General features: G+C 49.0%; 1 protein-coding gene across 3 annotated transcripts in view; it reads right to left on the bottom strand.

The window, feature by feature from the left end:
- The window catches only part of FGD3 (FYVE, RhoGEF and PH domain containing 3), an 88,828-nt gene that overhangs the window by 49,198 nt on the left and 19,703 nt on the right, over positions 1–19,927 (bottom strand). For 2 of the 3 annotated variants that reach the window (XM_023738610.1, XM_023738611.1), the window contains exons 3-7: positions 15,007–15,167; positions 13,123–13,777; positions 4,019–4,108; positions 3,278–3,414; positions 228–384 (exon numbers count right to left, since the gene is read on the bottom strand). In XM_023738610.1, the coding sequence (XP_023594378.1) occupies positions 228–384; positions 3,278–3,414; positions 4,019–4,108; positions 13,123–13,728 (990 nt within the window). In that variant the 5' untranslated portion in view covers positions 13,729–13,777; positions 15,007–15,167. Of the gene's footprint in view, positions 1–227; positions 385–3,277; positions 3,415–4,018; positions 4,109–13,122; positions 14,327–15,006; positions 15,168–19,927 lie in introns of those variants that run through there. The other variant, XM_004384246.3, reaches the window with a different exon arrangement.

The raw sequence follows: 19,927 nt of genomic DNA, 5'->3' as shown, positions 1-19,927 counted from the left end.
CATTTCCCCCTGTGAGATGAGGGTGACAACTGATGTCTCTAAGAGTTATTATAAGGATCAAAGCCTAAATGTGGCATTCCCATAATTCTACTTATTTTCTCTATGCTCCAAGTTTTTGATAAATGTCATATTACATTTTGGGAGTAAAAACAATTAGGTTTAAAACTCCTACTGTCCCGTCCCTGAGGATGTCTGAACTCCTGTTTCCAGCAGCCCCACCCCCTTACCTGGATGTCATGGACAATGTCTTTGAACAGCACTGACCGCTGGGTCCACACGCCCACCAGCTCCATGGCCCTGTCGAAGTTCTTGACATACTCGCCGTACATCTTAAGGAATGGGGCCAGCTTCTGCAGGATGTCCCCAAGCCGAGGGTTCACATCCCTTCATGGGAAGTCAGAGCAGCAAAGAAACAACTTGAGATGAGGGGCTAGGGGGCATTGTAATTAATTGACACTAACTTTCCCTAGGAGGAGCCTTGGCAGCACAGTGGTTAAGTGCTTGGCTGCTGACCGAAAGTTCAGCAGTCTGAACCCGTCAGCCACTCCATGGGAGAAAGATGTGGCAGTCTGCTTCCATAATGATTTACAGCTTTGGAAACCCTATGAGGCAGTTTTACTCTGCCCTATAGCGTCACTATGAGTCGAAATCAGGTTTAGTTTGGAGCCACGGGCTGTGACCAAGAGTGTGGGCTCTGGGGTCACCCCGCAAAGGACTCCCAGCTTTGCGTGATGGTGGGAAAAACAGTCTACCTCTCTGAGCCTTAATTTCCTTCCCTATGTAATGGGGGTTGGGGGAGGAAAAGTGTGTTCCTGGTAGACTAAATGAGAGAGTGTACACAAAACATGTCAGCAGTGCCACGCCCAGAAACACTGCTCCAGAAAGAGGAGGAGTTAGCAGAGGCAGAGCCACAGCTCTCAGAGAGAATCAATGAAATACCATTCCACTTCTAAATTAGCCAAGAGTAGAAACGGAAGTGCCCCATGAGAACACCCGGTGCTGACAGAGTTGTGGGGAAAGTAATAGTTGGTATTAATACTTTGTATTACCGATAATGAAAACTACCTGTTTTCCTGCTTTGGACAATGATTTGGAAATAAGTTTCAAGAAGTATAAAAACATTCTAAATTCTTCAACCTTGTAACTGTTGGGAATTTATCCTAAAGAAATAATCAAGAAGGGAAAAACCACATGCACAAAGCCGCCACCGCAGTGTGACCACATGTGAGAACCTGTGGCTGTAATTTCACTGTCTGGCCGTGGGGAAGGCTGCCCTGTCACTGTGAAATAGGGACTGCGGAGAGTGCGCAGCCTGAGGAAGAATGCTTATGCTACAGCAACACCCTTTGAGACTGGGGTGACAATCACGTCCCAACGTGGAGGCGCGGCTAGCGGAGGTGCACCATAGCACATGTAATCTTTGTGCGAGGAGAAAGAGGCACAAAGATCCTAATTTAAATGGTACCTGGCCTCTGCTTACTTTCCTCCTCCCGGAGCATTTGCTCAGGAGTGAGGAGCGGAGAGGAGGAGGAGGAGAAGGGGGCCTTAATGTTTGGCTCCTCTGCCTGGCTCTGCAAACCATACCTGGGGTCTAGCGGTGTCACACTCAGCCAAGGGGACTCTGCTCCAGGACTGCCACAAGCCCTCAGCACTCTCCCACCTCCCAGCCTTGGCCCCACCTGGAAGCCCCGCAGCCTGGCAGCTCAGGTTTCTTACCCCCATACCCCCAAACAGTGGAGCTGCAGTCACCCCCACACCCCAAAAGGTAGAGCTGCAGTCGCTCCCCTCCCCTGCCAAACGGTAGAGATGCAGTCACCCCCCTCCCAAATCATGGAGATGCCGTCGCCCCCACCCCCCAAATCATGGAGCTGCAGTAGCCCCCACCCCCTAGACGGTGGAGCTGCAGTCATGGGGCAGCTGCCATTCGGCTAAGGTTGGCTCCCAGTGGAGGGCGCAGCAGGAATCCAACTGCAGATGATTGATTGGGAAGATGGGGACTCTGGGGGGCAGGAGGGAATCTGCTCCTGGGGGGATGCCAACTCCTGGCCTCTCCTGGCCTTTCACAAAAGGGAGACACAAATGCTGGTGAGTCAGCATCAGACCTTGTGTGCCGAGGGTGCACTGTTTCTCCCATCACCCACACGGCTACCCTACAGACACTGAGACAGCACCAAGAATGAGTGAGAAGACCTAGGCCCTGATCTTCTGCCACACTGGGTGGCACAGCATTACCGCACTCCCTCCAACCAGGGAAGGGCCAGCACAGGGGGTACAGGTGGAAGGGCTGCTGGTGCCCGGCCCTGGCAGGCCCCTGAGAGTCTGGACAGAGGATGGGCATGCTGAGATGCATGGCATGAAGGCAGGGCTGAGGATGGCCAGCCAGCAACTGGCAGAAAAGACAGCCCAGGACCCGATGGGCGTGACTTCACTAGGGCCTCTCCAGGGCTGAAGGCCAGGTGTGGACTTCTCAGTCAGAAGCTGAGCTTGCACCTTGGGGGCATGCTCTGACTGTGGCTCTGCGGGGACCAAACTCCCACAGAGCTAAGCCCCTCACCTCCATGTCTCCCCGGCCCCTGGCAGCTTGGAGAATGGCTCTCACCCACACCAAGGGGCTGAGCATTCACACCACAGAGACCACAAGCGCTGCAGACCAGACTGAGGCCTGTGAAGGGGGCACACAGTGGGGAGGCTTGGCTGGTTGGGGGCCATGCCCACAGCACTGTTACCAATCCTGATACAGCTGAGCCATCACCCTGCTGAAGGCCCAGGGGCAGCAGAGGGACAAACCATAGGGGTGGCAGGAAGAGGTCTTGAGGTGGACTTCTGAGAGGAGAAGAAAGTCTCATTCCTACAAGCGTAGGTAGAGCATACGCAGGGAGGGAAGGTAAGACAGACCAGCAGTGTGGAGTGCTTCCAGATGCCAAGCCTGCTCCAAATCCACAGAGCCTGAGCCAGGCATTAAAGTTCCTCCCTTTTGCAGATGAAAAAACCAAAGCAGGAGACAGTGACTCTTAAAGATTGCTCAGCCAGGAGGATGTTGGACTGGACCCTGGGCCATAAGGCACAAGGACCTGGACTGCCCCCTCCCTCTGCTCTGAGTGCCTGCGTGATGCCCGGCACCAGGAGCCCCCAGACTGAGGAGCCACCAGGCAGGAGAAAAGTCACTCAGCCAGCCACTGTGATAGAACCGCTTGGCCTCAGTGCAGACAGTATCTGGGCTAGTCCGACAGAGGCGCCCAGCAGGGCCACGGCAGCCTGGTGCCGTGCTCACACTCACCACTCGTCAACGATCCGTGCCTGCAGCTCTGGCAGGAGGAACTGCCTGTGGAACCGATAGATGGAGGAGATGTTCGAGAAGATGCCTGTGGTGACCTCCACAGGGATCCCAGCCTCCGACAGCCTGGTGCAGAAGATCTGCGGACAGGGAGGCCAGTGCTGAGCATCTGTGGAGCTCAGGAGGGGAGCCGCCTGGGCATTCTTCAGTGCGCTGCAGAGTCTCCTTCTCCCGTTTAACTAAGCAGGCCAAAACACCTCTGGTCTTAGAGCAGGTTGATTTGGGGCGAATTCACAGCCTGAGGACTGGGACAAGGCAAGGGACTGCCCTGTGCACGGCCACACTTGGTCAGGCAGGAGACCTGTCTTCCCCTCACCTGCTCAACTGGGGTGGAAGGTCCAGAGCTTCTTCCACTGGTTTGTGTGACACAAACAGGGGCAACACACGCTGTCAGACCCTGGATTTCCACTTGTGTGTCATTTCCTGTGCTAAGAAACTATATAGTGTTGCCCCCATTCCAGCTACTTATGCGGGAAGGGGTCCAGAGACTACCTCTGTGCTCAGATACCATGACCTTCCCCAAGGACGGTCCCCAAGGAGAGCCACAGCACTGGAAGCATAAAATCAGTGTGTCTAGGCCAGACTAAACTAAACACGCTCCACTTGTACCCCAGCAGGTGGCAGAGATGGGTACCTCCTCTGCACTGCACCCACCCTCACCCCCTGGGCAGCCTGGCACTCTACCTGGTCCAGCAGGTGCAGCCGCTTCACATAGGCCTCCTCTGTGTGCAGGAGCTCTTGGGCAATGTTGAACAGCTGCTGGGGCTTGGGGCTCTGCCAGGAGAGGAGAGATGCTTCACCTGGGGAAGACTAGGGGTGGCAGCACGGACCCAGGCTGCCGTTGTGCACCAGGAACTGCCAGGCAGAAACTCAGGTGCCACGGGGCTGGGAAATGTTGCTGGGGCTTGGGCAGGGACTTCGTTTTTCACAGACGGGATTTCAAGGGCTATCTCCAGGGAGGCACACAGTTTCCGCCAACCTCAGAGCAGCCTCAGCAACCAGAACAGGAAGTCGAGTGCGTGCGCTCTGGCTGTAGGGTGCAGTGACCACGGCAGAGCACAGACTGGGGGACACGTGGCATTAAGTCCTTGTCAAAACCCACTGGACTGTACAGCACAGAGAAAACCTCTATGTGAACTAGGGACTCTAGTTAAGGGTAATGTATCAATACTGGCTCATCCATTGTAACCAATGTACCACAGGAACCAAGATGTTTATAATAGAAGATAGAATAATAGAGTAATAATAACCGTGTGTTAATGATAGGAGAAACTGTGTGGTGGAAAGGGTATGTGGGAAGGTCTGTACTTTCTGCACAACTTTTCTTAAGCCTAAAACTCCTCTAAAAACTAAAGTCTATTAAAATAACAAACACTACAACAAAAGACAGCTTTTCCTGCGTCAGTTGCAAGTGAGATGAAAAGCACAATGAGGTGACCAAGAAACGGACAGGCTCCCCTCTGGGGCTGTAGCCAGGCTTTCCTGCTTCCTTCTGAATTCTGGATTCCTGCCTCTCCTCTGCAGAACCCCATCCCCTCTGCAGTCCTGGGAAATAGTTATCTCCAACTACCCTAAAAAAGCAAGACACAAACCCAAAATAGGGCAGAGAACGACATCATCTAGCCCTCGGAGCTCCCTCCACCGGCTCTTATTCCCTCTCTGCTGAGTTCCCCAAGGCTCCTGCCCCCTGCTGCCTCCTTCCTGCTGCGCTGCCGGTATGCCAGGCGGGGTGCTTGGCTGCCAAAGTGAAGAAGGGGAACTGACCAGGGAGGTTCTCCACTGCCCTTCTGGAGTGCTGCACTTGAGGCCCCCAGCAGCCAGCACCACTCTTGACCGGGCCATCCATGGAAGGCCCTGGCGGGGTGAGGGCACGGAGGGGTCTTGGGTGGGGTCCTGCATGTGGATTCTTTTAAAATACCCCCCACAGTGGTTCTGAAGTTCAAACGGGGTGGAGAACTACCAGACTAGAGCAGGAGTCAGCAAGCTTTATCCGTGAAGAGCCAGATAGTAGATTTTTTAAGCATTGCAGACCATACAGCCTCTGTTGCAACTACTCAACTCTGATGTTCGTTCATGAAAGCAGCCTTAGATAAAATGTAAAAAATGGATGTGGCTGTGTTCCAATAAAACTTTATTTATAAAAATGTGCCAGAAGCTGGATTTGGCCTGTGGCCCAGTTTGCCAGCCCATAGGCAAGGGTGCTAATTTCACATCTCTTGCCATGCACCAGAATCAATTAGGAAAATTTAAAAACAAAATAACACACCAGGAGGGGCAGGGATTCCTCTAGAGGTCCTTGCAGGATGTTGGGGGGTGGGGTGGGGTCCCCAGCACCTGTTAGAGCTCCCAGGTGACTTTGATGCCTAGCCTGCCTAAGAGCCGCCACCCTCACCAAGGACGAGGTACACTGTTTTGACCTTAAGACTATTTTGTCCCTCGGAGACAGTCCCTTCCCTACATCCTCCACGTGGTTCACTCACTACCGCATCTATCTGGCCCTCACTGGCTCCTGAGTTTGAGACTCCAATTTTACATGTAGACATATTTTTGTGTAGTAACAAGTGCAGCACGGACCTTGACTCTGTATTGTGAGATTTTCATTTAACACTCATTAGTAACATTTTCTCCATGTTTCTACTGCATGAAACGGCAGTGGGGCCCGTGGGACCTGGGTCCTCCCTCTGATCCTAGCACTCGTTGGGACCTAGGGCAGACAGCTCACTCCCCTGAGTCCACTGACTGGTTCTGTTGAATGAGGAATATTGCTACTTGGACACAGAGAAGCAGCAGCCTTGATTTCCAAGCCAGGTGCAGTGCTTCAGGTAAGGGGCTTCTGGACACAACATCTCCACTTTGCTGTGTCCAAGGAAATGCTCTGCCACCGAGACCTGTGCTGACCATTTATTCACAGCCTGCTGTGCTTGGAGAGTAAGCAAGCTCCAAATCCAACTCCAGCTTCTGATTGCTTTGGTGAGGCGCCCTAAGGCTCCTCTCTCTGTGGTCTCCCTCAGTGCAACACCTCGACACAGCCAACTTTGTCAGACTGCAAGCTTGTCCTGGGGGTCTCAGGCTGCCTAGGCTAGGACATCTGAGCAACCCAGGTGGCAGTCCTCACATCCAGACTCCTCCCCCCAAAACTACTCCTGTCTTCTTCCCTAGAGGCCGCCAGACTGAAGAAGCCCCTAGACATACCTGCCCCTGCTGGGTATCCATCACAGTAGTAGCTCTCCTTGAGTCCTCCCTCCCTCCCTGGGATGCCTTCCTCATTGGTTGAGGGGGTACATGGATCTATCTGTACCCTACACCTACTGTCCCAAGCTTCCTTACTCCCCTCCCAGCCACCCCCAGACCAGCCATAGCGTGACCTCCCACAGTGAGCCTGAAGACTCCTACTCAGACCACCCCATGACACCCACTGCCTGGCACAAGCCCACATTCCTTGTCCTGGCATTCCAGCCCCTTCATGATACCGGCACTGCTACCGTTTCTCTCCGCCTCTCCCTGCCATCCCGTGCTATCAGTCAGTGCTTGTTGCCACTGCTGTCTCCCTGCCCTCCACAGCAGAGAAGGGGGCCTAGTCCTGTAGGATTCGTGTGCAACCCCACTCCTTCCCCTAGGCCTACAGGCCCTTTAGTGACACTGCCCCTTGGTGCCCTGCCAACACTCCAGCCTGTGTCCATCTCCTGCTGGACTCACTGATGGCTGAGAACACTCCCGGTTTGTGCCTCATTTTCCTCATCTCTACAATGGGATCCACCACTTATCTGTCAGTCTGTTGTACTGAGGTAGCTTGTGTGTTGCTGTGATGGTGGAAGCTATGCCACCAGTATTTCAAATATCAGCAGGGTCACCCATGGTGAACAGGTTTCAGCAGAACTTCCAGACAAAGACAAACTAGGAAGAAGGAACTGGCAGTCTACTTCTGAAAATATTGACCAGTGAAAACCTTAGGAATAATAGCAGATCATCTGACATAGTGCCAGAAGATGAGCCTCTCGGGTTGGAAGCCACTCAAAATATAACTGGGGAAGAGCTGCCTCATCAAAGTACAGTCAACCTTACTGATGTGGATGCAGTAAAGCTTTTGGGGCCTTCATTTGCTGATGTACCATGACTCAAAATGAGAGAAAACAGCTGAAAACATCCATTAGTAATCGAAACGTGGAAAGTAAAAAGTATGAATCTGGGAAAATTAGAAGTTGTCAAAAATGAATGCTTGAAGATCAATATCCTAGGCATTAGTGAGCTGAAATGGACTGGTATTGACCATTTTGAACGGGACAATCATATGGTCTTCTATGCTGGGAATGACAAATTGAAAAGGAATGGTGTCACATTCATCATCAAAAAGAACATTTCAAGATCTATCCTGAAGTACAACGCTGTCAGTGATAATATCCAGACTACAACGAAGACCAGTTAATACAACTGTTATTCAAATTTACACACCAACCGCTAATGCCGAAGATGAAGAAATCAAAGATTTTTACAAACTTCTGCAGTCTGAGATTGATCAAACATGCAATCAGGGTGCACTGATACGTATGTGTGATTGGAATGTGAAAGCTGGAAACATAAAAGACGGGTCAGTAGTTGGAAAATATGGCCTCGGTAGTAGAAACCACGCGGGAGATGGTATGATAGAATTTTGCAAGACCAACGACCTATTTTTTGGAAATAGGTTTTTTCAACAACATAAATGGCGACTATACAAAGGGACCTTGCCGGATGGAATACACAAGAATCAAATCGACTGTATCTGTGGAAAGAGACGATGGAGAAGATCGATATCATCAGTCAGAAAAAGACCAGGGGCCGACTGCAGAACAGACCATCAATCGCTCATACGCAAGTTCAAGTTGAAGCTGAAGAAAATTAATACAAGTCCATGAGAACAATAGTACAACCTCAAGGGTATCCTACCTGAATTTAGAGACCATCTCAAGGATAGATTTGACACATTGAATATTAATCACCAAAGACCAGACGATTTATGGGATGATATCAAGGACATCATACATGAAGAAAGCAAAAGGTCATTAAAAAGAGGAAAGAAAGAAAAGCCCAAAATGGATGTCAGAAGAGACTTTGAAACTTGCTCTTGAACCTAACAGCTAAAGTAAATGGAAGAAATGATGAAATAAAAGAGCTGAACAGAAGATTTCAAAAGGCGGCTTGAGAAGACAAAGTAAAGTATTATAACGGAGTGTGCAAAGGCCTCAAGATAGAAAACCAAAAGGGAAGAACACGTTTGGCATTTCTCAAGCTGAAAGAACTGAAGAAAAAAATTCAAACCTCAGGCTGCAATATTGAAGGACTCTATGGGCAATATTGAATGATGCAGGAAGCATCAAAAGAAGATGGAAGGAATACACAGAGACACTGCACCAAAAAAAATAGATTGACATTCAACCAATCCAGAGGTAGCATACGATCAAGAACCAATGGTATTTAAGGAAGAAGTCCAAGTTGCACTGAGCACTGGCAAAAAACAAGGCTCCAGGAATCGACGGAATACCAATTGAGATGTTTCAACAAGCAGATGCAACACTGGAAGCGCTCACTTGTCTATGCCGAGAAATTTGGAAGACAGCTACCTGGCCAACCAACCAGAAGAGATTTGTACTTGTGCCCATTTCGAAGAAAGGTGATCCAACAGAATGCGGAAATTATCGAACAATATCATTAATATCACACACAAGTAAAATTTTGCTGAGTACAATTCAAAACAATAGCAGCAGTACATTGACAGAGAACTGCCAGAAAGTCAAACCTAATTCAGAAGGGAATGTGGAACAAAGGATATCATTGCTGATGTCAAATGGATCTTGGCTGAAAGCAGAGAATACCGGAAAAATGTTTACCTGTGATTATTGACTATGCAAAGGCATTTGACTATGTGGATCATAACAAATTATGCATAAAATTGTGAAGAATGGGAATTCTAGAACACTTAACTGTGGTCATGAGGAACCTGTAACTAGATCAAGAGACAACTGTTCAAACAGAACAAGGGGATACTGTGTGGATTAAAATCAGGAAAGGTGTGTGTCAGGGTTATATCCTTTCACCATACTCTATATGCTGAGCAAATAATCAGAGAAGCTGGACTATATGAAGAAGAACGCAGCATCAGGATTGGAGGAAGACTAATAACTTGCGATATGCAGATGACACCACCTTGCTTGCTGAAAGTGAAGAAGACTTGAAGCACTTACTGATGAAGACCAAACACTACAGCCTTCAGTATGGATTGCACCTGAACATAAAGAAAACAAAAATCCTCACAATGGGACCAATAAGCAACATCATGATAAACAGAGAAAGTGTTGAAGTTGTCAAGGATTTCATTTTACTTGGATCCACAATCAACACCCATGGAAGCAGCAGTCAAGAAATCAAACGACATATTGCATTGGGAAAATCTGCCGCAAAATACATCTTTAAAGTGTTAAAAAGCAAAGATGTCACTTTGAGGACTAAGGTGTGCCTGACCGAAGCCATGGTGTCTTCAACTGCCTCACATGCATGTGAAAGCTGGACAATGAATAAGGAAGACAAAGAAGAATTGATGCATTTGAATTATGGTGTTGGCGAAGAATATCGAATATACCGTGAACCTCCAGGAGAATGTACAAATCTGTCTTGGAAGAAGTACAGCTAGAATGCTTCTTAGAAGGGAAAATGGCAAAACTTCACCTCACATACTTTGGACACATTATCAGGAGGGACCACTCCCCGGAGAAAGACATCGTACCTGGTAAAGTAGAGGGCCAGCAAAAAAGAAGGATCCTCAACGAGATGGCTATAACAATAGGCTGAAGCACAGAAACGATTTCAAGGATAGTGCAAGACCAGGCGGTGTTTCATTCTGTTATACCTGGGTTGCTATGAGTGGGAACCGACTCAACAGCACCTAACAACAACAATAACAACACAACGGGGGTCATGCAGCACCCTCTTCCAAGAGCAGGTGTAAGGTCTGATGACCGGCCTGGGAAGCCTGCTGCCTCCAGACAGGAGGGGCCCAGCACAGTCTCCTTTACGAACAGTTTTCACCAAGGAACAAGCTTTAGCTAGAGTGTGAAGAAAGGGGAAAAAAGGCGTACGTAGAAGAACAGTGGACTGCAGAGCAAGGCTGGGCAGAGTTCAGGCAGGGGTGGGGCTGCACTGAGGGCCCGCGGGGGGCCGCCCACGGCACGGCCACTAGATGGCAGCGCCGCCACATGAAGCAGGAGTGTCCCCGCTGGACCCTACAAACCGAAACTGGAGCCCTGCCCACTTCTCCTGATGGAAAGTATTTTTGTCTGGGGTTTGCATTCTTCAGTCGCTCAGGCATTCTGGCTTGGTTACTCCTTCATGCACTAATGGCACCAGCGAGCTGAGGCCGGCGCCCGTCGCACAGCTCATTCCTTCCTTCAACGGGCCCTGCCTGGTGGGGACATTGTACTAGGCAAAGATTGCAGAGTTCAGGGAGGCCCCAGCAGAGGAGGGAGGAAGTGCTGGGGGAGGTGTCCGCTATGGGGCGAAGCAGGCGCCAGCCTGGGCCTCTGGTGGGCCTCGCTGCCCAGGACACAGGGTCAGGGATGGCAAATAGTGAGTGTGCACTTGAGACGCTGTCTCCAACCTCAGTGAGGAGGGTGCCCTCAGAGAGAGGGGAAGGGCAGGACCACGGGAACAGAGGAGGGTGCAATTAGCATGTGACCACGGGGCCTGGGACCCAAAAGTCCAGCCAGCAGATCCGGATTGGGCCAGGAAAAGAAACAAACAAAACACCCAAACTCACTGTGGTCAGTAGATTCCAACTCATGGTGACCCCAGGCATTTCAGAGTACAACTGTGCTCCATAGAGTTTTCAGTGGCTGTTATCTTATGGAAGCAGATTGCCAGGCCTTTCTTCCATGGTGCCTCTGGGTGGGTTCTAACCACCAACCTTTCGGTTAGCAGCTAAGAGCAAACTGCTCCACCCAGGGATCTGGAAGAGCTGAAGAGGTGTGGGGAACCAGGGTGAGTAGACACCTTTGCCAGAATAAGGAGGTAGGGAAGAAACAAGGGGAAGAAGAGACCTTCGGTTGGGAACGTCTTGATGGTGGCCACATCACTTGACCCCTCCGGGCCTCCATCTCTCCGTCAGTGCCCCACCTGGCCCTCCCGGAGCACTTAGTGCAGTCCACTCGGGACAGACATTACAAGTCCCAGAAAGCTAAGTCTGATTTAGTCTCAATTTTGTTACTTAATCTTGAAAGACAGCCCCCTTAAAAAACGATAAGCCACATGAGAGAATTAAGCTGAGATTCTGTCTTGAAAGGAGCATTTTGAGGAACGGGCCCGGCCTCTCCATGCCTGTCTCCACACGAGCCTGGCCCGGTGCCCTGGTGTCTAGTCCCTGTGTGCTGTGTTAGCCCCAGTCCACTCATGGGGCCAGGAGGTACGCCACCTGACACGCTTCCTGAATGTCCTCTCCTTTCCTTTATGGCTTTTTAGCTGCTTGCCTGAGATGTAATGCCTCACAGTGAGCACACACCTGTGCCACCACTCCCATACCAGCACCCTTCATTCTACCTGGTGAGTATAGGTGGCACAGTGTCCTGGGCTCCTGGCATATCACCTCACCCTAGGATGTGTGGGGCGGATGGTGCTCTCACCAGCATCATGAGATGGAGAAGAGGAACAGACTCCCTCCCCACCAGGGACAAGGTGCTGCTTCTTGCATTACAGACAGGAAGACTGGGGCAGAGCCTGTGTGGCGGGGGGGCAGGACTAGGTCTGCATTCCCACCAACACCAAAGCAACGCTGAGACTGGGTTCTGGTGGGGCAACCTTGAGAAGCCATGGGGGTTGGCTCACAGCAGCCCTGCCCCCCAGGCTGCCCTGCACCCGCCAGCTGAACTCCTGACACCCACCACCCGGGAGCCAGCAGGTTGACCCTGACCGCTTGCTGGTTCTTCACGGATTCATACCAAAAAAACCAAATCCATTGCCACTGGGCTGATTCTGACTCATAGCAACCCTATAGGACAGAGTAGAACTGCCCTATAGGGTTTCCAAGGAGCAGCTGGTGGATTAGAACTGTGACCTTTTGGTTAGCCGACAAGCTCTTAACCACTGCGCCACCAAGGCTCCTCTCCACCAACAGGGGCTTCTTTAAGCAGGGCCTGCGTTTCCTTCCCCTTTCCCACGGGTCCCAGCTCAACGCCCAAGCTTGACAAATGAAAAAACTTCCTCTCAAGGAGGCACCCACCTATCCCCCAGAGGCACAGGGCAGCTTCTGGCTCTAGTTCACACTGACAGAGAACCTGCTGTACCAAGCCCTCTGCTGCCCACCTGTGTGCAACCCCGGGCGGGTTCTAACCTCTCCCTGCCTCAGTCTCTACGTTTATGAAGCAGGGTGGGACGAACACTGTTTCCTTATGGGGTTGTGTGTGGCCGCCATGTACTGGTGCACTCAAAGCCCTCACCACAGGCCATGGCTGCAACACTGCTGCCAGTGAGACGGGACCATCAGCGCCATCCCGGGGCCACAGGCTGCATGTCTACCTTGCAGGTGTGGAGACTGAGGCTCAGGGGAGTAAGTCATTGGCCCAAGGGGTCAGGTGGGCCTGCCCCCTAGGCCTGCAGGTGCCCCACCACCAGCAGGGCTTTCCCTACAGGCCTGACTGCAAGCAGCCTCCTGTGTGTGGCGTGGCCGTGTGAGCATGAGAACAGAGTAACATGCCCCAGGTGACACCTACCACAGTCACTGATCACCCCTCCAAGGAGAAACTGGGGTAAAGGACCGTGAGGCCTACCTTGGCCATGCCTGCCTCCACGCCACCTGTCTGGAGGATGGTCCCCGGGTCGGGTCCCTCGCTGCTGCCCTCGTCCACATCACTGGCGGTGTCCTGTGAGGCATCCTGTGAGTCTGTCTCTGGGTGGAGCCCCAGCATGGCCGGGCCCTGGCCAGCCTCGCTGCTGCCTTTGTCCACATCACTGGCAGTGTCCTGTGGGGCTTCCTGCGTGTCTGTCCCTGGGTGGAGCCCCAGCATGGCGGGGCCCTGGACGGCCTCGCTGCTCTCCTCTCCAGGGAAGCTCTCACCGGCCACACTGCAGGACGGGCTGTCAATCCCGCTGTCCCGGTTAGGGACTTTGCCATTGCCACTCTGCTCACCTGTGGGGCCTGTGTCCAGGAGGCTGTCCCCGTTCCCTGCAGCTGCCTGGATGCCAGGACTCATGACAGCATGGTCCCCGCAAATGGGAAGCTCTTGGGGAATCCTGAGGTCTGTGAGTTGTGACTCCAAGGGCTGGCACTCCCCAGCCTTGGCCTTCTCCTGGGAGGAGCTGCCAGGCCCAGAGTCCAGACCCCCTAGGGCAGTAACAGGGCCAGATCGTACTGAGGAGCCCACATCTGACTCCATTCTCACAGCTGAGTTTGCCAGGCCCCGTGGAAGGCTGAGTGGGGGGCTCCTGTGGGGAGAAAGGATTCGTTCAGGCTCTGCGGGCATTGACTCAATATGAGCAGTGCTCTGTTGGCCCCTGAGTGCAGGAGAGTGGTGCACTGAGGGCTCCAGTCCCAGGAAGTTCCTCTCCAGGGAATGTCACAACAAGGAGACAGCCTGGGACTGTGGGGAGGCCCGCCCAGCCCCATGACATGTCTCTGAGTGTGATATCTAAACACCCAGGCTGGGTTCAGTGGGGTCTTCCAATGACAGGAAACAAAATATTTTATTTTGAAAATAAGTTTCTTCTACATTAGAAAAGAAATCCTGTGGTGTGAAACTATCCGCTGCTCAATAAATTCAAACTTTCTGCACAAAATAATAATCAACATGAGTAGAGTGGTTTCAGTTTATAAAGTGCTTTTGTATCCAATGTGTTTTTTTAATACTCAAGATAATCCTACGAGGTAATACAGGTATCATGTTCATCACCATCACCATCATCATTGACATCACCATCATTACCATAATCCCCATCGCCACTATCGCCACCATCACCACTGTCACCACCATCACCCTCGTCATCACCATCATTACCATAGTCACCATTACCACCATCATCCTCCTCATCACCATCACCACCATCACCCTCGTCATCACCATCATTACCATAGTCACCATTACCACCATCATCCTCCTCATCACCATCACCACCATCACCACCATCACCCTCGTCATCACCATCATTACCATAGTCACCATCAACACCATCACCCTCCTCATCACCATCACCACCATCACCATCATCACCCTCCTCATCACCATCACCACCATCACCACCATCACCATCCTCATCACCATCACTACCATCTCCACTACTGCAGTGTCACAGCACCCTTACTGCCCTCATCATCCTTCTTGTTACCCCTGTTCACCCAAGGACATCAACCCAAGGTTTTGCTTCCAAATCCCAGGATTTCTCCTCCTGGATAAACTGAAGCTACTTTACACTTTCACATCACTCTCACCTGAAAACCCTCCTAGAGGGAAGACAAAGTATTAATTATAAGTGTACAGGACATTTCACAGAACTTCAACTGAGAAGGATTAAAAGGTACGAATGAATGGACCAGAAGGGAGCTGAACCTTCACTGAAATGTCCCCTTGAGCCCTCGGTGGGGCTGGAGAGCACGATAAGGGACAAATCATACTAAAGCACACCGACAATAACTTACTCTTAAACGACAGGCAGGTTACCTGGCACCTTCAAACTTTCCGATGAGGGTGTTCCCTGCAGGCCACAGGCTCCTTGGTGGGGGGCTTTGGGTTGGCTAGCAGAGGCTGTTGTGGGGCTGGAGGGATTAGTTTAAAATCTCTTTCTTGTCCAGGAGCTTTGAAGTGGAGCATTTTAGGGGATACTGAAAAACATTAAAGGAGAATGAAAACTCATCTTCTTCCAACTGGCATTTAGATTCTAAAGGGAGTGGGTGAAAGAGGCCAGCTCCATACGACTGCCCAATGGCAGCAAACTGAGAGGACCCATTCTAGGAGCGGGTCCTTTCTGGCCAGCACATTCATGGAGGCTGCAAGGTGGACACCACACAGCCGTTTCCTTGGCCCCCAGACAGACACAGCAGGGAAGGCAGCTGTGGCAGTGCCCTCATGTATGAGGCTGCTTCCTGGGCTTGGCTCTTAAACTCAGAAACCAGGACTAGGCTTATTCCTGGCAAGCAGTGCTCCACATCAGGGAGGCAGTTTCACCACCCCAGTGTGTGGAGGAACAAGTGAAGACCACCACACACCTCCCCCTGCCCACACTCACAGAGACACATAGTTCTAACACTCACATGAACTTACAATAACTCCCATTCTCACTCATGCTCATTCAGTCACACACAGTCAGCCACACACACACTCACACTCACACACACTCACACTCACACTCACACTCAGGTATTCTTCTGCCAGCAGCTGCTTTCCACGTTCAGTTCCTCACTTGCTAAACAGAATGAACAATGTTCCTCTAAGAAGTTTTCACACACACATAGAATGGACACATTGGCCTGAGCCTGGTCCACAGTGGCTTTGCCTGGTTGAAATGCATCTGGGGAGCGTTCAGGGGAAGTGATGCATTCGCCTCGCTTCTTCACACTGTTTTGAGAGTTGATGAGATTTCATGGGCAGCAGTTTCATAAGCACTCATGTGGCAAAAACTACTTCTGATTGGACCTGTCTTTCAGAATGACACCAAAATCAGCTCAACATGGACCTTTATCACTGGCTACTGCCTCATTCTTAGAGTGAGCTTAATAGGGAGAGATACTAAGATTTCTAAACAGAAAATACTTGTTTTACTGCATTCTTCTCATAGCTAGGAGAGGAACTCAAGTTTCCAGAAAACAGACATGACATGGCAGTAAAAATATGCTAAAGAGAATGTGAGCCATGCTTTCAACCTCAGTGTATTCAAACGCAGGGTTGTCTGCTGTTTGGTGCAAGACAGAGCGGGGTTCAAATCCTGCCTCAGGATGACTTATGCTCCTGGTCAAGATGGAGTAACAGAAACCAGATATATCCTGCCACCCAAAACAACCAAAAAATGGAAAAAACAAATGAAACAATAGCGTGCAGGACATTGCACATCAGGCAGCAAAGCATAGTGATCTTTGAGAAATGGGAAAGAAATGAGGTGAACCCTACTCTCACTCAGATGACGGCATGAAGATGCCTCTTGGAACAGAGGCAGAGCCCAGTGAACTTCCTGAGGTGAGGAGACAGCGCTGAGAATCTAGGAAGACCAAGGGAGCTGGAGTTCACAGGATAGAGTACTGGAGAGGAGACAGCTGCACAGAGAGAACTCCAAAGAAATGCAGAAGCTCTCCCTTGAGTATTCAGCTGAGATCTCATTAGCATATGCGTGTGAGGAAACTACATAAAGTCAAGGAAAGAACCACCCAAGAAGTTTAGAGAGAGCAGTAACGGGAACTCTTACAGGGTCGGGAATAGTGCCTGTTCCCACCAGCCAGAGTGCAAAACCTTGATTCACGGGCCATTGGGTAGAGTACTCAGAAGGTTCTTGCCTCCGTGGTGGGGAACAGTTAACCGTACAGTTAGCACTGCTCTCGTTTCACCTAACCAATCTTAAAAGCAAGACAGAAAAAGATCAAACTGCTTCCAAGTAACTAAATTGCAGCCCTGAGGAAAGCTCAAGAATATGTATAACCCATTTCATAGTGACCCTATAGGACAGAGTAGAACTACCCCATAGGGTTTCCAAGGAGCGGCTGGTGGATTCGAACTGCTGACCTTTCAGTTAGCAGCCGAATGCTTAGTCACTGAGCCACCAGAACTCCAAGAATATACATAGGACTATAAAATATCTAAAACCTGTATGGGCTCATTTCAACAGCATAGGCCCTCATTACCACAGTACAACAGTGTATATACCTGAAGCCTAACTTCAACTGTATTAGCTATATGGTAAAGTGGCAGGTTCGTGATATTTGGCACTGCTCTGCCCATTAAGCAGAGTCCTCACCTACACACATCAGGGGCCTGAGGACTGGTGGCTCCACCCATGCCACCTAGCCACCCACAACAGAAGTCCAAGAATAAGTGGTCCCTCCCAGTCCTTATAGCCAAAAGCATTGGGTGCTCAAAGTTCGGCTGCAAAACCCACCCACCTATGTGCTCTAGGGAACAGGGACGTGCTTTACTCCCAGACACTCAGGGGCAGCCGTCAGCCTCCTCCCTTGCTCAGCACATGACCCCCTACTGCAGCCAGATACCTGTGTCTACACCAATCACCCTTGCCTATCTAAGACTGTAGGTGAGAGCCTGTACCACACACTTGGTGACCAACTACCTCGCCACCTGCGCTGAATCCATACAAGAAAAGTAAACAGACTCCTGGCCTCAAATACCTAGTAACAGATCTATCCACCCAGTAACAGGACATTAGAGCTTCAAAGGCACCAATAATCAAACTAGCTCACACAAGCAGCTTATTTGGGCATACCAAAACAAGAAGCTAGGACACAGTAAGCAAACATAAAATAAATAAATATAATTACTTATTGATGGCTCAGAGACAACAGTCAATATCAAATCACATAAACAGGCAGACCATGATGGCTTCAGCAAGCTCCCAAAAGAAAGAATCAAGAAATTTTCCAGAGGAAGAGAATTTCTTGGAATTACTGGAGGTAGAATACAAAAGATTAATAAACAGAACTCTTCAAAACATCAGGAAGGAGATCATGCAAAATACAGACCAAGCCAAGGAAGACACAGACAAAGCAATAGAGGATCTTAAGAAGGTTATTCAAGAGCATAATAACAAATTTAATAGGCTGCAAGAATCCATAGAGAGACAGCAAACAGGAATCCAGAAGATTAACAATAAAATTTCAGAATTAGACAACTCAATAGAAAGTTATAGGAGCAGAATTGAGGCAACAGAAGTCAGCATTAGTGAGATTGAAGATAAAGCACTTGACACCAACTTATTTCAGGAAAAACTAGACAAAAGATTTTTAAAAGATGAGAAAACCCTAAGAATTACATGGGACTATATTAAGAGGAATAACCGACCAGTGATTGGAGTACCAGAACAGGAGAGGATAACAGAAAATACAGAGAGAATTGTTGGAAATTTGTTGGCAGAAAATGTCCCTGATATCATGAAAGATTAGAAGATACCTATCCAAGATCCTCATCGAAATCCACATAAGGTAGATCCCAAAAGAAAGTCATCAAGACATATTATAATCCAACTTGCCAAGACCAAAGATAAGAATTTTAAGAGCTGCTAGGAATAAACAAAAAGTCATCTACAAAGGCAAGTCAATAAGAATAAGCTCAGACTATTCAGCAGAAACCATGCAGGCAAGAAGGTAATGGGATGACGTATATAAAGCCTTGATAGAAAAGAATTGCCAGCCAAGAATAATATAGCCAGCGAAACTGTCTCTCAAATATGGTGGTGAAATTAGGGCATTTCCAGATAAACAGAAGTTGAGGGAATTTGCAAAAACCAAACCAAAAAAATTACAAGAAATACTAAAGGGAGTCCTCCGGTTAGAAAATCAATAACATCAGATAACAACTCAAGACTAGAACACAGGATAGAGCAACCAGATATCACCCCAGATAGGGAAGTCACAAAAATAAATCAAAGCTAAAACACTGAAAATAGCTAAAACCCAGACAGGGAAGTCACAAAAATAAATCAAAGCTAAAACACTGAAAATAGGGAAACAGAGATGTCAATATGTAAAAGATGATAACATTAAAACAAAAAAGAGGGACTAAAAAATGTAGTCATAGATTTTTCATATGGAGAAGAAGTCAAGGCAATATAAAGAGATAAAAGACCAATTTAAACTAAGAAAAATAGGGGTAAATATTAAGGTAACCACAAAGGAAACTAACAATCCTACACATCAAAAATAAAAAACAAGAAAATCATAAAGACTCAACAAATACAAAATCAACAACAATGAAAAGAGACTACATAAAGAAAAACAACTCAGCACAGAAAATTAAGTGGAACAAAGGAACTGTCAACAGCACACACACAAAAAAATCAAAATGACAGCACTGAACTCATACCTATCAATAATTACGCTGAATGTAAACGGACTAAATGCACCAATAAAGAGACAGAGAGTGTCAGAATGGATAAAAAAACATGATCCGTCTATATGCTGCATATAAAAGACACATCTTAGACCTAAACACACAAACAAAATAAAACTCAAAGGATGGAAAAAATATATCAAGCAAACGACACTCAAAAAAGAGCAGGAGTGGCAATATTAATCTCTGACAAAATAGACTTTCAAGTAAAATCCACCGCAAAGGATAAGGAAAGAGACTATGTAACGATTAAAGGGCCAGTACACCAGGAGGCCATAACTACAATAAATATTTACACACTCAACGACAGGGCTCCAAAATACATAAAACAAACTCTAACAGCATTGAAAAGAGAGATAGACAGCTCCACGATAATAGTAGGAGACTTCAACATACCGCTTTCAGTGAAGGACAGAACATCCAGAAAGAAGCTCAATAAAGACACGGAAGATCTAAATGCCACAATCAACCAACTTGATCTCATGGACATATACCGAACACTCCACTGAACAGTAGCCAAGTATACTTTCTTTTCCAA

Source organism: Trichechus manatus, unplaced genomic scaffold (assembly GCF_000243295.1).
Source record: "Trichechus manatus latirostris isolate Lorelei unplaced genomic scaffold, TriManLat1.0 scaffold00120, whole genome shotgun sequence".
NCBI classification, from domain to species: Eukaryota; Metazoa; Chordata; class Mammalia; order Sirenia; family Trichechidae; genus Trichechus; species Trichechus manatus.
Note: the sequence above shows the minus strand (reverse complement) of the source record. Positions and strands in the feature narration are given on the sequence as shown.